The sequence below is a fragment of the Chelmon rostratus genome, chromosome 16 (assembly GCF_017976325.1).
Source record: "Chelmon rostratus isolate fCheRos1 chromosome 16, fCheRos1.pri, whole genome shotgun sequence".
In the NCBI taxonomy this organism is placed as follows: Eukaryota; Metazoa; Chordata; class Actinopteri; order Chaetodontiformes; family Chaetodontidae; genus Chelmon; species Chelmon rostratus.
Window position 1 is genome coordinate 13,214,909 of NC_055673.1, and position 16,364 is coordinate 13,231,272.

At 42.5% G+C, this 16,364-nt stretch overlaps 1 protein-coding gene across 3 annotated transcripts in view; it reads left to right on the forward strand.

Annotated features, from left to right (window-relative positions):
- elmo1 (engulfment and cell motility 1 (ced-12 homolog, C. elegans)) overlaps positions 1 to 16,364 on the forward strand; it is a 103,795-nt gene that overhangs the window by 60,295 nt on the left and 27,136 nt on the right. For all 3 annotated transcript variants that reach the window (XM_041955436.1, XM_041955437.1, XM_041955435.1), the window contains one exon: positions 12,662 to 12,798. In XM_041955436.1, coding sequence (XP_041811370.1) covers positions 12,662 to 12,798 — 137 coding nt within the window. The remainder of the gene's footprint in view (positions 1 to 12,661; positions 12,799 to 16,364) is intronic.

The window sequence follows — 16,364 nt, forward strand, 5'->3', positions numbered from 1 at the left end:
GTCGCTGAGGATCCGAGCCATGACTTTTCAGACTGCCCTGTTTAAACTGGCTCATGGAATATTTATGAAGTTATTTAGAAAGGGCCAGGCGTGGTGAGTAATGGCCCTGCTTGGTGATTCACGGTGTGGCATCTCGTTGCTGAGATGGAGAGCCGGGTGGCGAGCCGTGGCAGGTCCCGCCATAGACACGCACACATTAAACTTAAAAAGAGTCCAGACCCACACACACAGACAGAGGCAGGTCTGGGCAGGCTCCAGACTGACAGTCACATGATGTCCTCATATTTGTAACTGTGTCTTCCATCAGAGAGCCATCAGCCAAGGTCAGAACAAAAGGCCATGTTCAGCACCACAGACAGCTCCATTGTACATCTTAGCTCATGAGCACAGCACACGGGCGCAATACATCATGAGGGATATTTGGATTGATTTTCTATTTAGGTGTACTTATTGATTTTCTTTTATAGTGTCTCTTCTCAAGGGCAATATTAAGGTTTATGTTTTGGGTTTTAGTTTCTTAGTTATGTGCTTTGCATGAGAAAATGGTACAGGAGACAGAATTGTATCTTCAGAGGTGAGAATGAGGCGTCTTCTGCCAGCGGGTCGAGCTGAGCGAGCTTAATGAAGGTGCTGTATGTGGTATTTTTGCACATCAGCTTGCCAGTTTCATATGAACTGATGCTTTTGTGTGATTATTAGAAAGAAATAAGAACAATGATTGACAGCAATAATCTTATAGTATCTTTGTTTCTTAATTAAAACCACATTTCCTATAAAATCTGTTGCTTCCTGTCAAAAGAGGATGTTGCAGCTGTCCCCACTGGTAAAGTTTTAGTTTTTCTATGTTTTTTGGCACTAGCAAATAACACTGTATGTCAGAGGTGACCCCCCCAAACACCCTCATATGTCCCATCACCTGCTATTACAAAAAAATATATAATCTGTGTGTGCATGTGTGTGTGCGCAGTATATCCAAACGCAGCAGGTGATTCAGAGTCATCCAAACTCATTAACTGGACAACTCCCACTGTAATGACATTCCTGAGTTGCCCGCTGTGCTCCAATAAAAACAACACCACAAAGTCGGACACATACACACACACCTGAGACATGCCACAGCACAGCATGAGATTGAAATGCTGTGATGTGTTTGGACTGGCCCATAGCGTGTCACTGAGGAACAGTTTTAACACAAACACTGACACGTACTGTACACACGCGGGGCCATGGTCAAAATGAAATGTCACGTCTGGGCATGCCGGTTGAGGAGTAAATACAGTGGGGGAAACAAGTATTCAACATGTCAACATTTTTTTTCTTTCAGTTGAAATTGTGACCAGATTGGTGTCACTACACAGAGGAAATCATTACATTCTAATCCATAATCAAGGTTATGTGCAATAAAGTGGAACGACTGGAAAAAAGTATTGAACACAGTAAGAAAAAGCACTAAACCAGCTGATTCCACTGATTGGTTCTCATAGCTGTGCTACAGCAAGAATCAGCTGGGTCAGAGCATGTTGGTAGGTTAGTGCTCCCGCTCTTTGAATAATGGTTACCCACCTCTGAATGCAGATAAACATATCATACCAAGCTACATGCAACAAACGTCTCACGATGGCTAACAGCTTTCCCGAGGCCCTTGTAAAAAACATGTTAAGCAACATGGCGCTGTGAGCGATGGATTTCTCAACCCAATCAACGCCATTATCCACAAGTGGGAGGAACGTCACTCCCTCACCAGCGACCACGCACAGAAGCTCCACGCAGGATTACAACCAGTCAAAGTTAGCTAGGAGAGTCGTCCAAGTGGAAGATCCTTGAGAAGAATCTGTTGCCATCCACCAGGACAATGGAGGTGTGACGCAGGTGGAGCTTCCTGCAGGACAAAGATCCAAAACATACTGCAAAGAGGAGACTGTCAATCAGTTCCGGAGAAAGGAAATAAAGGTGTTGGATTGGCCCACTCAATCGCCAGACTTCACTCAAATAGAACATTTGTGGAAGGATTCACCAGCAGCCCCCTGAAATCTTCAGGATTTAAAGTCTGACTGTCTGTGTGGAGGAATGGGCCAAAATCCCACCTGAACACTGTGAGACACTGAAAAAAAAAAATGACATGTTGAATAATTATTTCTCCCACGGCGTCAGCCAGAAATGTCATATCTCACATTCTCAGACTGTGTAATAATAAGTTTTAGAGATGTGCTAAAATGTTTCAGTCTAAATTGGTGTATAAATAGATAAATAAATAAATACAGTTTTTTAATTTAAAATGGTTTTGTATCACATTATCCTGAACATTTCTGTCACCAGTCTCAAAAGCTGCACATGATTCTTAATTTCTGTCCACCTTATGTAAGAGTAGTATCCACTACTCAGCTTGCAAGTTATTCATTTTCATTATTTATTTCTTCTCTTAACTTTAACAGACAAAAATTGAATAACTGCAATTCTGCACATACTGTAACCTAATGGCAGTTGCAGTTATTTAACACCAACAAAGTCATTATTTTAACATGTTCGTTAAGATTAAGGTGCTCTAATTAAGTAGATGTTTTCTCTAACATGTGCTGTCAAACATGCATGACTTTCTGCAAACATGACAAGGCTGTGCATGAGAACTGAGACATGAAAGCAGTGAATACAGCCGAAACGCTGTGAAAACATGGCCGGTTGGATCATAATGAGCACACTGGAGGACTGCAGCATTATTCTACTACAGTATCGTCATAGTCCTGCATAATAACATCCAGCTTTCAAGCCTTCACTGCAGGGGGGTTAGTGTTTCAAACTCAATAGACTTTATCACTTTAATAGAATTAATTACATTTCTGACCCACTGAGAGAGACATTATTGCCTCACATGCTGACAATTCATTACATTATCCAATAATTAATATGATACATTAGCGGTTGCTCAGGGCAAAACATGAACAAGTCTGACTTTCTAAGAGTTTCCCTAATAAATCAGTGTTAATTTTCCATATTTGTTATTAAATTACTGGCATTTCTTCTGTGAGTTCTGTGAAATGTGAGGGGAGGGCAGGCTGAGTTATGGTGCGTGGCATGTGCCTTTCACGATATGTTTGTGTCCTGCTCATTCATCGTTCTCTTCCTCTGTAATCACCTGTTTCAACTAATGAAGTATCAGTGGCACGAGAATTCATGTCCAAGATCAAACATTAGTATGCTAACATTAGTGCTAGCCGAACGTTAGCTTGGAAACTGATCCCGTTTGAAATGACTCGTTAAGTCTCAAGGTTTTAGCTGCTAATCCCTCCCGTAAGTCTCCCTCCTTGAATCATGAGCGAAGTGGATGATGGCAGGAGGAGGAAAGGCCAAGCGCAGAATCCCAAGTATCCCTCAAGTCGTGACACGAGGATCTATTTGGCAGTCGGCAACCACTTCACACAGTTGTCAGTTGCAGCCCCGTGCTAAAGGGGGAGCGTTCTTCAGGGTTTTCCGCTTCGTAGCCTCGGGCGTATGCCAGCAAAAGCTTTTAAAATTCGAGTGCACAAATAACAACAAACTTGACAGATGGGTGCTTGAGAATCTCAAGTTTTGAGCATCCTCTGAGTTTTTCAGGCTTTCCTGTCCCCCATCAGCTCGGTAGCCCTTGGTGGACTTGAAGCAGCACGCTGGATGAAGCACAACCCAGCCGGTGACAGTGCTGCCACTCTCATTTTCACTTGCGTGTTTTCTCCAAGGGCCTCCTCGGATGTAATTTACCATCAAACTCTCACCAACCCGTCACCCTCACTTGCTCCCTCAAACTTTTTTTTTTTTCTGAGAACACTACGCACTATGTTCTCAACAAACTGAAGCAGTTTTCCCAAAAGGCCCCTTACCAGCAGACCCTGTCAGAGGTGAAACCAGACAGAACACTAGCCTTTCACTAGATGTGCACACACACACATATACAAACAAACAATGCAGCTGATTTAAGTCCTCGCTGAGGAAGCTGAGGTCTTGGAGAAGAAAATTGTGCTTTTTAGATACCTTTTAGTATATATGTTTTTGTAAATAAAGTTTTATTGTATGAGCTTGTCTGACATACAAAGAGCAGAACAAGACAACCTCAACATCTTACAGTGAATCACTGAAAGCAGATGCAGAACAGGATGAATCTGGGCAGATGAAAGCAACTAAAATACATCAAACCAATGAAAATCAACAAACTACATATAAGGGAAATGTGAGTGTCTTTATGCAAATTACAGAAAGAGTCCAAACTTAATAGAAGTTCCATTGATAATTATTATTATGGCTTCCCATGGCTGAACAGTCCTTGAAGGAAATTCTTGTTTAGATATATTATTCTTGTTTTTTTTAACCTAATAAGTACAGCTGAAGAGAGTCTTGCAGCAGTTTATGCAACTACTCTCCAGTACTTTTTATCACTCCTTTCCATAAAGAAGAGACCAAAGAGGATTCTTCCCTTAAATGAAGGACAGTACATCACATTACATTATTGTCATCCCTGACTGGTTTATGATGATGCTTGTGTATCATTTTGTAGTTTGTTAGTGTTCCCAGTACTTCTCTTCTTTTAATAAGTATGATTATAATTTTTGCACACACACAGGCTGTGTCTGTGTGCTTGTGCATGTGCACATATGTGCATGTAAGCTGGAGGATTTTCCTGTTGTTTTGTTATGATTAAACAATTCTGTTCCTGCATTCGGGCAAACTCGGACAGATTGTGTGCTTGTTTGCGTAAGCATGACTCACACTTGAGATTTTCCGTCAGAGGAATTTGGCATGAGGTGCATATTATAGTCCTTACTGTATCTAATGATCCATATTTGAGATGTGAAAAAAATGAGTTGTCTTTTGTATTTTTGATAACTGCAACCAGGGGCAGCTCTGACTTGATTGAAAGCTTGCAGCTAGATGTGGTACGACCAGACTTGTTGTGTTTGAGAACACGTTAGCCTGTGAAAGCAGAGGTACTGCTAAATTTGTTGGATTCCTGTCTCAGTCCAGAGCGCTGATGGATTTGCTCCATGCCTCCCTCAGTGTCATTTTCCCTTCTGTCCATCTGCTGCTACCCCTCACTCTCCCTCTGTCCTCTAATGCATCTTCACCATTGTTGGGGGACTCTGCACGCTAAAATGGTTTAGTTACGTAATTATGGACCTACAGAGGAAATAAGGCTTTGACTTTTCCTTCTTTTCATCTTTATCTTATCAAGGTTCTTCAGATGCTTCTCTTATTCCCTGAAATGAAATACTTGGTGTAAAAAAAAGGTCAGAATATATGAGAAAGCTATTGACAAATAGTAGCTTATTTTGTGCAGCAGTATACAGCTGTCGCTATGCCTATTTTTATCCTGCATTTCAACTTGAACCAGTGACCTCATTCTCCAGGCATCTTTGTTTAATGATGATTAGCTCCAGGATAGGCATACTATACTATATTATAAATTGGAAGAGCAATTACAAGCCAGCAAAGTTATAAAACTGATTCATCATTTCACATTTCACAGATCCCAAACTGAAAAACCCAGAGACATTACATTTTAATGTGGCATGCTTGGCCCAGAATCTGGTCCAGCAGAGCTAGCAAGACGTTTATTAGCTTGTCAGCTAATTAGTTTCCATGCTGAACCCGTGTGTGAGTCCTGTGTACTATATGTCCTATTTATGTGGTGAGCATGGATGCATTTATTAAGAGAAGTAGCTACTGTTTCCAAGGTGGTGCAAAAAAGTGCTCATGGGGTGCACATGCTGGGAATTGGTGTTCTTAGACCATCGCAAATGCATGTTCACGGCCAACTACCTGCACACATTACAGGCAAGAATGATTATATGGTGCAGAAATTTTTATTGGTTAAAGCACAAAGGGTCTCAGTGGTTTTGACTCTGACTGAAAATTCTCATTTGATTCAAAGTCATTTAGTTTGTTTTAAATGAGCGTGGAAAAAACACCTTTGAGCCCAACAGTGTCATGAGTTCAAATAGCAAGTAGATTAAAGCAATCTACATAACTGATTTTTGCCAATTAGATCAGCACGGTCAGCTAAAATGAAGGTAAATAGATTGGTTGCTATAAGGCTATTTTAACCTGGGATGAGCCTAACATACAGGACAGTGCCAGAATCTGTACATTGATGCTGTGCTGATGTCTGAGTAGTACATAGTCAGCCTGCTAAGTCATCCAGGCAGCCGTGGTTTGCATCTCTGTGTACCTGCTGCCCTGGCATCCTGCACACACACGCAAACAGTGACTGAACCGGAAAGATGGTGCTGACGCTGCTAGCCGGACACACACACACACACACACACACACACACACACACACACACACACACACACACACACACACACACACACACACTCCCCTTGTCACAGTTGGACATCAGGGCATGCTGGTATTATAATTGGAGTGAGGATGACACTTTTCGCTGTGTATTCATCATGTGGCATAGCTGCAAGGTGACTCTAGGGGTTGTTTCGCTTACTTTGTGCACATTCATGGACACACATACACACGACCAAATACACACTGGACCTTGACAGATGTCAGTGTGGCATTCAGCCCTCACGTCTCTCTCTCTCACACACGCGCACACACTTTTAACACAGACGCTTAGTCACCTCTCTCTCCTGCAGAACTCGTCCGTGTTGTGGCCAGTTGAGTAATTAGCTCTTAGCTGACGTCACAGACCCTCACGTTGAATGGACTTTGATAAGAGCGTGACAGGCGACAGCTGTCCCACACTCAGTCATGCTTGTATTCACACACACGCCCACACAAAAACTGCAGTTGCACATTCACTGCGGGGAGATGGCGGCGACCCCTGACCTCGGCCCGGCTGCACACGTCCTAGGAGATGCATGGATTGAAAGAAAATGAGAGGAGGAGAGAACTCTGTACAACCTCTGAGTCGCCTCTCCGTCATGATGATATTGTGTGATGTTGTGGAACATCACTGCGCCGATGTGTCTAATTTAGTCTGCAAGCAATGGCTTGGAACTCCTCCCTGCCTACAGAGCTTATGACGCGTTCACTTCATCATAGCTTTCAGACCGTAATCACGAGCAACCGAGGCGGAAAAACATCAGCCTCCCGAGTTGTTATTCGGAGTCATAAATATCGTGAGTTTCTAACATCTCCCACTTGATGAAAAGACTTAAATAAGTGTCAACAAAAATGACGGCACATCTACCGACGCTAGCAGACAACATCTACCTAAAATCCAGTGTCCACACCAATGCAAGCAATTCAGATAATTAAAAGCAGCTGTACGTTTATTTGTATCTGGTTTCACGTGTCAATGAATGGTTCCAAATACCTAACACAAAATAAATGACGTGACTATAAGGTAAATTGTCTCATTTAACTACCTCAAGTGCCCGTCTTCTGACCCGTGAGCTAATTAGATTAATTGTAAACACTGTGTGATTGGAGATTAGTGCCATAACAAGTGTATTTCAAATTAGTCTCGCACAGCCACACCATCTCCACACTTGGTTGTATCAGTGCTAGGGAAAGGCCTGGCTGAGCCCATCATCACTCTGCTATAGAGGGAAAACCAGAATCACAATCGTTGTAGGTGTCGTTAAACCCAGGACATGCAGATAATGGAAGGGGAGCAGAATACTGAAATAGTGAACCGATGAAGGGTCATACCAACAGCGTTATTCCTGTGAGTTAGACTAATTTCAAATTACTAAATTCCAGCTTGTTCTCACCATTATTGTGCACTGAAAAAGGAACCTGTTCCAATTTAAATCTGCCTGTTTGATACCAAGCACCCGACTTCTTTGTCTCTTTCTGTCCTTTCTGGTTGAACTATTGCACAGAGATTTGTTCTCAATGTACAAAACTGACATCTATTTGTAGAGAGGACGTTCTGCAGCCTAAAAGTATGAAAGAAAATATAGAGTAGTCCTCTCGGGCATCTGACTGGACTGAGTCAAACTGCACGTCATTGCAAATGGAACACTGGGTCTTTGGGTTTTGGACTGATTGGCAAAACCATTTGAAGACATCACCTTTGACTCTAGCAAACTGTGATGGACATTCTTCACTGTGCGCATTATGAAGACAATTACAAAGATGGATAAACAGACAATAATTAAACACTGGTTGTAGCCCTGTTTTGACGCTGTTTAACTAAAAGGCCTTTCAGCTTTCACCCAGCTGAAGTGTCATTAATCAAAACTGACACTCGCTGTCTGGTCCAGGAGGAAGTTGTGTAGTAGTTTTTGCAATTAAGTGTCACACAAAGCGCATCCAGTTGTACCACCAAATCATCTATTTGTCAGCATGTTGTAGTGACATCTTTACAGTGCAATAGCACAGTAAAGCATCGGGCTCTGCTGGTCTACAGTAAGTGAGCATATGTTCCAAGATAACCTAAACTGGTCATCGCAGTATCCTATTACTTACTTTATGGGTGGTACAGGCGCTGAACATCTGCCCGTGCAGATGGATGGAAGCATACAGGACAAAGAAAACTCATTACGGGCCATTTTCCATCAATCTCATTCGCTGCTGTGGACCCATATGCTCGGCCAAAAAGAGTCATAAATTGTGACTTAAATGGGGAGAGAGTTCATATCTGTCCTGCTGTTTTGTGGCGTGTCATCCTGCTACGAGCGGAGTTCAGTGTGTGCGTGCGTGCAGGCGTGCAGGCGTGCGTGCGTGCGTGCGTGCGTGCGTGCGTGCGTGCGTGCGCGCCCGGCTGTGTGACTCATCCATCGAAAAGTGTCAGACTCCTCAGGCACTTGATGTGTCCAGTCGCCCACCCCATCTCCATCACCATGTTAGTCTGCTTATGGGAGAGAAGGCTGTTTCTCAGCGGAAGGGAGGAAGAAAGAAGAGGTTTTATACCTGGTTTCAACCAACCAGTCCAGGACACAGTGGTTCACGACTACATGACCTCAGGTTTCCTAGCTGTTTTAGGAACATGGGTCATGGCATAATGTTTTCCATATCTGTTTAATTTCACATTGAAAAACAGAATTTAAAATCACAACGGCAGTGGAGAAATACCAGAGGAGAGTGCTAGTAGAATACATCTTAACTCATATGAAAAAAAAACATGCTGCTAAATGTTGGCAGGCAAGACACACTTCAGAAAGTAGCCAACAGGCTGGTAGGTTACAGCAATGCTGCAATAACGACGTGTTCACAAACATCTGCTGCTTATTTTGACAGGTAAGAGCGCCCAAACTGGAATTGTAGTGAGCTAAATGGTGTGCTTATGCAGAGGACGTCAGTTGAGTAGGTGACCAATCAGTGTACACACTGTTAAAGGAACGTGGCCACAGACTACCCAGACTACCACTGAATGGACCTCAGTTGTTCCTCAGTGCATCTTGGGTCTATTCACACCTTAAGTAGAGCTGTCCGCTTGTGATTGGATCCCCCATGAAGCATATCAACGACAGGCGTAAACAGTGTCATGGGAATGCTCACTGCATCACTGCAGCTGACACAAAAGCTCTTAAAGTTAAGGCTCTTAAGGTGAAAGGTGTCCTCTCAAGTATTCTGCGTCTTGTCCTCCTTTATTTCTTACTTAAACATTATTGAGTAAATCTCTCCCTTTTGTCCTCTTGTAGACAGACACTGTTATTAGGTAGCTTCGCTTGTCCAGAGCCCTTAATGTGAGGACGGTAATGACAGTTTGTGGTGTTGAAAGTCATTTCCTAGTGGTTCCCAGTTGTCAGTTTTACACACACACACACACACACACACACACACACACACACACACACACATTAAGATTGAGGTTGTGTGCAGCCTAACGATTTGGAGCAAGAGTAGGAGCTTGGTGGATCTTTTTTTCCTTCACTACAGACCTTCAGCACAGCCAATCCAGCTACTAAGCCCCATCAGTCAGTGTGATGTGTGGTACAGTATTTTTATTGTATAGCAGATGTTTTCATTTCATCATTGTGGTCTGGTGTCAGTCAGAATAATGCTGAAGCATCGCCATGGAGAAAAAAAGGCTTAAAGCAATAGTTACCTAATCACAGTAACATGACTTTGCACTCTCACAGTGCCATCTCCATTCAGACGGAGAATTTTAAGTGTATTTGTGCAGCGGTGAGAATGATTCAGACATGACATTTCAGCTGGCTGGAAAGCAGCTGCAGTGCTCAAAGTATTGTCCTAAATTGTTGATTTTCTCTTCTTTATGTGGCCTGTTCTTCTGCAGAAAGTCAAACATCTGGTACTTCTCAAAGGCAATGTGAAATACTGTATGGGGCAGTCTGTATCTTATTGATTTGAAATGGAACAGCAACTATGAGGTTAAAGGGACAGTTCACCCCAAAATATTTTCCCTCTTACTTATAGTGTAATTTATCCATCTAGATTGTTTTGGTGTGAGTTGCCTTCTCTTGAATATATTGGAACTAGATGGCACTCGGCTTGTGTTGCTCAAAGTGTCAGAAACTCAAGATAACGTAAGATACAGTGAAAATGAAACATCTACGAGTAATTTGAAATCTTGCATGCTGGAGTGGAAGGAAAACTGTGGAAAGCACCCTCCTATTATGGACTTTATATTTAAGACTATATCTAGATTTTTTCCCCATTAATCCGATTATTACACCCCGTACAGTTGTGCTTTTATCTCAGTAGTTAGCTAAATGCAGAGCAGCTGCACCCAGATTTCCCCTCTTAAATTATTTCTTCAGTGTGGATGGATTGTTTGTTTGATGAAATATTCAGTGATTCACACTTGCAATAAGAGTATTACAATGCAGAACACTGTTTGTGAACTACTTTGAGCATCAACATGCTGTGGTGTTGTTTTTTCCCTCAACGCTGTGCTGCTTCCGGTCCTGCTGAGCCCTGCGAGAGCTAATAAAACTGTCTGCGACTCAGCATGCTTTGCAAAGGATGGAGAAATTTCTGCAGAGCCACATGAGACTGTTCGCTGCCCGTATCTCCCAAATACGCCTTGACGTGTAATTCCCCTCACCTTGCCACCTCAAGGCTCTGTTGGTCCTATCAATAAACAGGCGATTTAGCTCAGAGGTCACTACAAACTTCAACCTCCCCCATCAAAAGTGTTTGACTGAGTCAGGATCTTTTTTTTTTATTCACCCTTTCTTCTCTCTCCTGTTTTTTTTTTCTTCTTCTGTCCCTGGGTGCAGTGTACTGTTGACTAAGCAACCGTCCAGTCAGCATCTGTTTTGGCTCACCTCCATTAGTTTCCCGAGTGACTACCGGCACTGGTAGCACACAAACCCCCCCCCCCCCCCCCCCCCCACCCCGCCTGGATTTTTCCAGCTCTCCCTCCCCTTAATCTCCCATCCATCGCTCCAAATCAAGGCTCAGGTCGTTGTGCCCATGGCCCGCGGGCATCACTCATTATACTGTGAAGTTTCAATTGCTGCCTGACCCCTTCCATCCAATTTCATGGCTGCTTGTGGTGGGCCGGTGCCCCCGCTGCTGTGCTCTGAAACTCTTTAAACGAACCAACCTTTGGCTCAAGGCCTCCACTCATCTCAGCAAGACGACGCGAGGGAGACGAATTTAGTTCAAATGAATGTCAAGCCTTGTTATTCTACCTCTTGGTTAATATGGTTTGGGCTCTCGAGATCCCTGGCCCTCCCTCTTTCCTCTCATTCTTATTTCAAACACACTCTCACACAAATAGTGGAGACTGAAACGCTTCAGCACACTGCTAATAATGAAAATAAACCACCTCTGCCTTCGGAAAATGAAAGATCTCACTTAATCCAGTTGGAACAGTGTTTGCTGGTCACAATTTGTCTCCGAGGAATATTCTGTGTTTGAAGTTGATGAGGGGCTAAATTTTCAATAGTGAGCAGCCTTTCTTCATTGGGGAACTGCATCTCATTCTCAGTGATAACCTATAAACACATCAGCCTTTCTAAAAAAAGAAAATCCCTCTCCGGCCGCTTCGATTATCTCATGAACAGTTTGTCACAGCTCATGTTACTCTGTACACCTCATACTTTGGGAGAATTGCACATTGAGTCCTGCATGCACAAGCCCGATTTATTCTTTGAAGGTAAAATTTTGGAATGATCATTTGTCACTTTTGAGCATTTCTGCAGCAGCGACTCGACTTCATCTGTAGCATTTTCTAGCTAAGTGATGTTTACTTGCCATATCTCTGTGTGTGGGCCGCTTGTCCCTGTTGTTGTGCATTAGTCAGGTGTTCAGGTCCAGGCTAGGGGCCACATTCCTTCAGGCCCAATTACATATTTATAAATTGAAGGCCGCCATATGGCATGAGTCGCTCAACGGAGGAGAAAAGTAAGAAGTAAATGGACCTTTGCAGGCCAACTGGCTGCTCTTTTTATCGTGTCAGTGTATGTGGTGTATGCAGTAGATGTAAGTCAGGATCAGGCTTATTGGGATTAGATTTATTAGTGCAGTGGCAATACACAAACACAGTATTTGAATTAAAGGAATAGTTTGACATTTTTTGCAAAGAGTTAATTGAGAAGACTGACACATTCTCATGTGAATTAGCTTAGCTTAACTGGAAGCAGTGGGAACCAGCTAGCCTGGCTCTGTAAAACCACAACTTGTCACTTTTTGCACTTAAACAAGCAGGACTTTGTGTTCATTTGTGTGCTTTAGAGGTCCTGTTTTCAGGGCTTTCATGTAGCAATGGCTGCTACACTATAGGTGACAACACTTCTCTCTCTCGTGTCCACAGCCAGTGAAAACTGCCACGACTTCCACCCCATGTTCTTCACCCACGATCGCTCCTTCGAGGAATTCTTCTGCATCTGCATCCAGCTGCTCAACAAAACGTGGAAGGAGATGAGAGCCACAAGCGAAGACTTCAACAAGGTACTCTGCATGTGTGTGTTTTTGGGAGACGGGAAAGCTGAGATGAATATAAACTCCGCTACGTACTAGTTGTAACTAGGTTTTGAGTTTGGAGTGCGTTCACACTGGAAAAGTGACAAAATTAAGTAGCTTTGATGCCAGTCTGCATCCTCACAGCTGGAAGAAGTTAAAACACGTTGTAGATACAGATGAGACAGCTCCAGGATCGAAAAGTTTCCACATTTGAAATTAGCAGGAACTTTTTGAAAGTCCCAATTTGTTTTTTTTTTTAAATAATCTCAACTTGATTTGGAATTTGGGACACATGTCTTAACTAATTAAAAAACATTGAAAGAACTGAGCTCATGAAGATGCAACATCATAAGAATTCATGGCTTGAGTTTCTTTTGAAAGGGAAAATGTGACATCTACTGTCAGAGAAACTGCTGTGTTCATATTTGAGGGAAAACAACATATTTATTTATTAATCTGTTTATGTAAGAAGGACCATATAGATACATTGTTACATACCCAGAAGCAGTGTGACATATGTGATGTATATGGGTATGTATTTACATAGATATGCATACCATATAGGGCATCAGACTCAGACGTGTTTGGAGAATCTAATAGATGATGACACTGCGGACAAAACAGAATGAGACAATTTTGCTCTTTTAAGATGAACCTCATTCAGATTGATGGCACAGAAGGATTTGCGCCATGCTCTGCTGACTTTCTGTTGTAGATACTGTCAGGAAGCACAGTCGCAGAGCTCACTCTTATTTACAGCACTGTTAATCATGTTATCTCAAATGATGGTAGTTATTAAAATGACATTGCTGAGATTCCCATGCAAATATCAGGCCTGATTATGGTGCATAGAAATGGAAATGTTTTTTTTTTTCTCCTGTTTGCACAGATGAACGTGCTTTAGGCGTTTTTTTTTTTTTTTGTGGGGTGTACTGCACACACATCTCAGGGGCATTTTAGATTTTGAGTGTTTCCTACATTGTTTTCTTTTTCTCTCTGATATGAAGCATTAGCTGCTCCCATTGGCTGAGCCTCTGATTAAGCTACTACATCTTCATTTAGAGCTAACTGGAGGCTGGGTGAAGATGAAAAAGTTCCTGTAGGCTGGCTAATGTTGAGTCGGCTCATGCAGGAAGTGTGTGTTTGTGTGTCTGTGTGTCTGTGTGCTCTCGCTGCCAGACAGTGATAGTAATGAGGTGTTTATGACAGATATTGTATGTTGTGTATTCAACTGGGCATCTGATGTAGCAGTTAGCAGATGTCATATGTCTTTTCCCTGATTTGTGAAACAAATTATGATCTTATGGAGTCAAACAGCAAACAGACTGGCACAAGCTACAAGCCACCCTGTGTCCAGGTCACTGTTTACATAGTGCTTTCCTGTGGTCCAGATTAACTGGCTTCCACCAGCACTGAAACACTTCCACACACGACTGAGCCCGCCCCCGGCTCTACGTTTGCTCCGCAGGTCCTCTCCTCTCGATCCAATTTGTAACTCTGCTAAAGTGACAGTGTAATTCCTCATTCGGCCTCCAGCGCCCCAAAAAATACATTTTCAAGAGTTTGCACATCTTATTTTTTGTTTGTGAATGGAGCGATGCTTCCTGTGCAGCGTAATGCAGCAGTTGCATCATCCTCTGTCATTTCGCTATGAGTTAAATGATGGAAGACAGCAGTGTGGGTTTCATAAGCCAGCCTGTCATCACCAACAGAAGTTGGTGCTCGGATTCAAGGCTGCAAACAAAGACTGGCTCTCAACCGTCACAAAGGAAGTCTGAAAAATGTATTTGTTGTTGTTGTTGTTTTTAGGCTTGGTACAGCATTTTGATCTACTGCCTGAGGCTATAAATGAAGAACATATTGTTGTCAAAATGAAAAATCTAGTCATCCTCTGCAGCCGCTGTTGAATAAACGCTAAATCCACCTCCAGTCCATTGAAGTCCTCATCACCATCTGTGTTTTTACATTTGCTGCTCATTAAAAAAAACCTTTGATAGTGGAATAATTCTGAGCACGATTTTATTTTTGCCCTGTTTGTCTGATGGTCTAAATCCTGTAAGACAAAGCTGAAACCCTGATTTAATGATAGATGCACCCGAAGTGACACGACCACCTCTAAGAGGCTTGGAATGACTACCACGTCTCATGTTCGGCTGTGTTTCTGGTTCACCTTGTGGGAGAATTCAGCGCACAAACCGTGCACACACCTCCCCTAGGAAGCGATCCTATTACCCAATCCCATCCTTCACACCTTTCCCTTGAAGGCGAGAGTCAGTTTCGATTGAGTTGGGATAGATGATGCTTCCCTTCCTTCTCCCCTCAACCCTCCCCGACCTCATCTTTCATCGCTCGGCACCTTGGGAGTTTGAAATTCAGCAGAAGCTTGTCGATAGTGAGACTGTTTTGTCTCGAGGGCTCCCTATCAGCTAAATGGTGCGTGTGGAGCTTCCAGCCTCTAATGCTGAGTCTCAGTTTGTTTCCGCCATGAACTCAGAAACGCTCCCGAGACATCAGCCCCTGTGATGATGTCTGAAAGTTGTCATTTTCTACCCAATTCTGTCAGCGAGAAAACTTGAGTTGTTTATCTGTAACCGAGGCAGTCATTGACTGCGCATTTCATAAAACAAAATGACAAGATAGAGAGGAGGAAGATGTCCCCAAAATGCTCACTGGGAAAGCTCAGTGTAAGTGAGCAGATAAAATCATAAGGTATTAGTAATGAGATTGGATAGATGGAGAAAATTAGTTTTAAGTTTAAATGCTTTACAGGGTCAAAAAAGTGAGTAATTAAATGAGGAGATAAAGGAAAATTAAAATCACAAATATCAACATTTACAGTCACAGCAGTTACATGAAGCTTCCCCTCTGTGTCCGAGAGAAATGATAATGATGAATAATAGATTGTAATAGTAATAGATTAGAGCACAACACCACACTCTCTCAGGAATGTAAACAAAGCTTTTGCCGAAGGAAATCCAAACTAGTTTAGCTTGTTCACATCAAATCACATTTAATTGGCTAATAAACGTATAAACCCCCCAAGATTAGACATTAAAAGCATTGAAGCGTTTTACAGGAAGACAAAAGAGATGTTGTTATAAAAAATGTTGTTTTGTTTTTTAATTTGGCAGATACAAAGAGAGCATTTGGGAAAGGACAGAAGGAAAGAACTCTTTTGAATGCATGAGATAAAAGAACAAACTAAAAGTAGAATGGAAAAAATCCAATAAAACATGAAGGGATGAAACTGAACGCAGTTGTGGAGGAATCAAGTTGAAGATAATACTGATTTGTATAAACTGAAAACTGTGTTCCACCCCAGATAATGATGGATGGTGCAGGTATAACTGTCGCAAGGGGCCAGGATCAGTAATATATAATAGTAATGCTGTACATCCCACTTCCACTGATTTGAAGCTCAGTTATTGTCCTTTTAGTGCCACCAATTGCTCTTTTAAACTGGACTATTGAACTTTCTAGTTGAGCTGGCCCGTCTCAGGCAATCAGTCATGTAATTGGTTATCGGTGTTTCAGCCGGACGAGGAATTTATAGT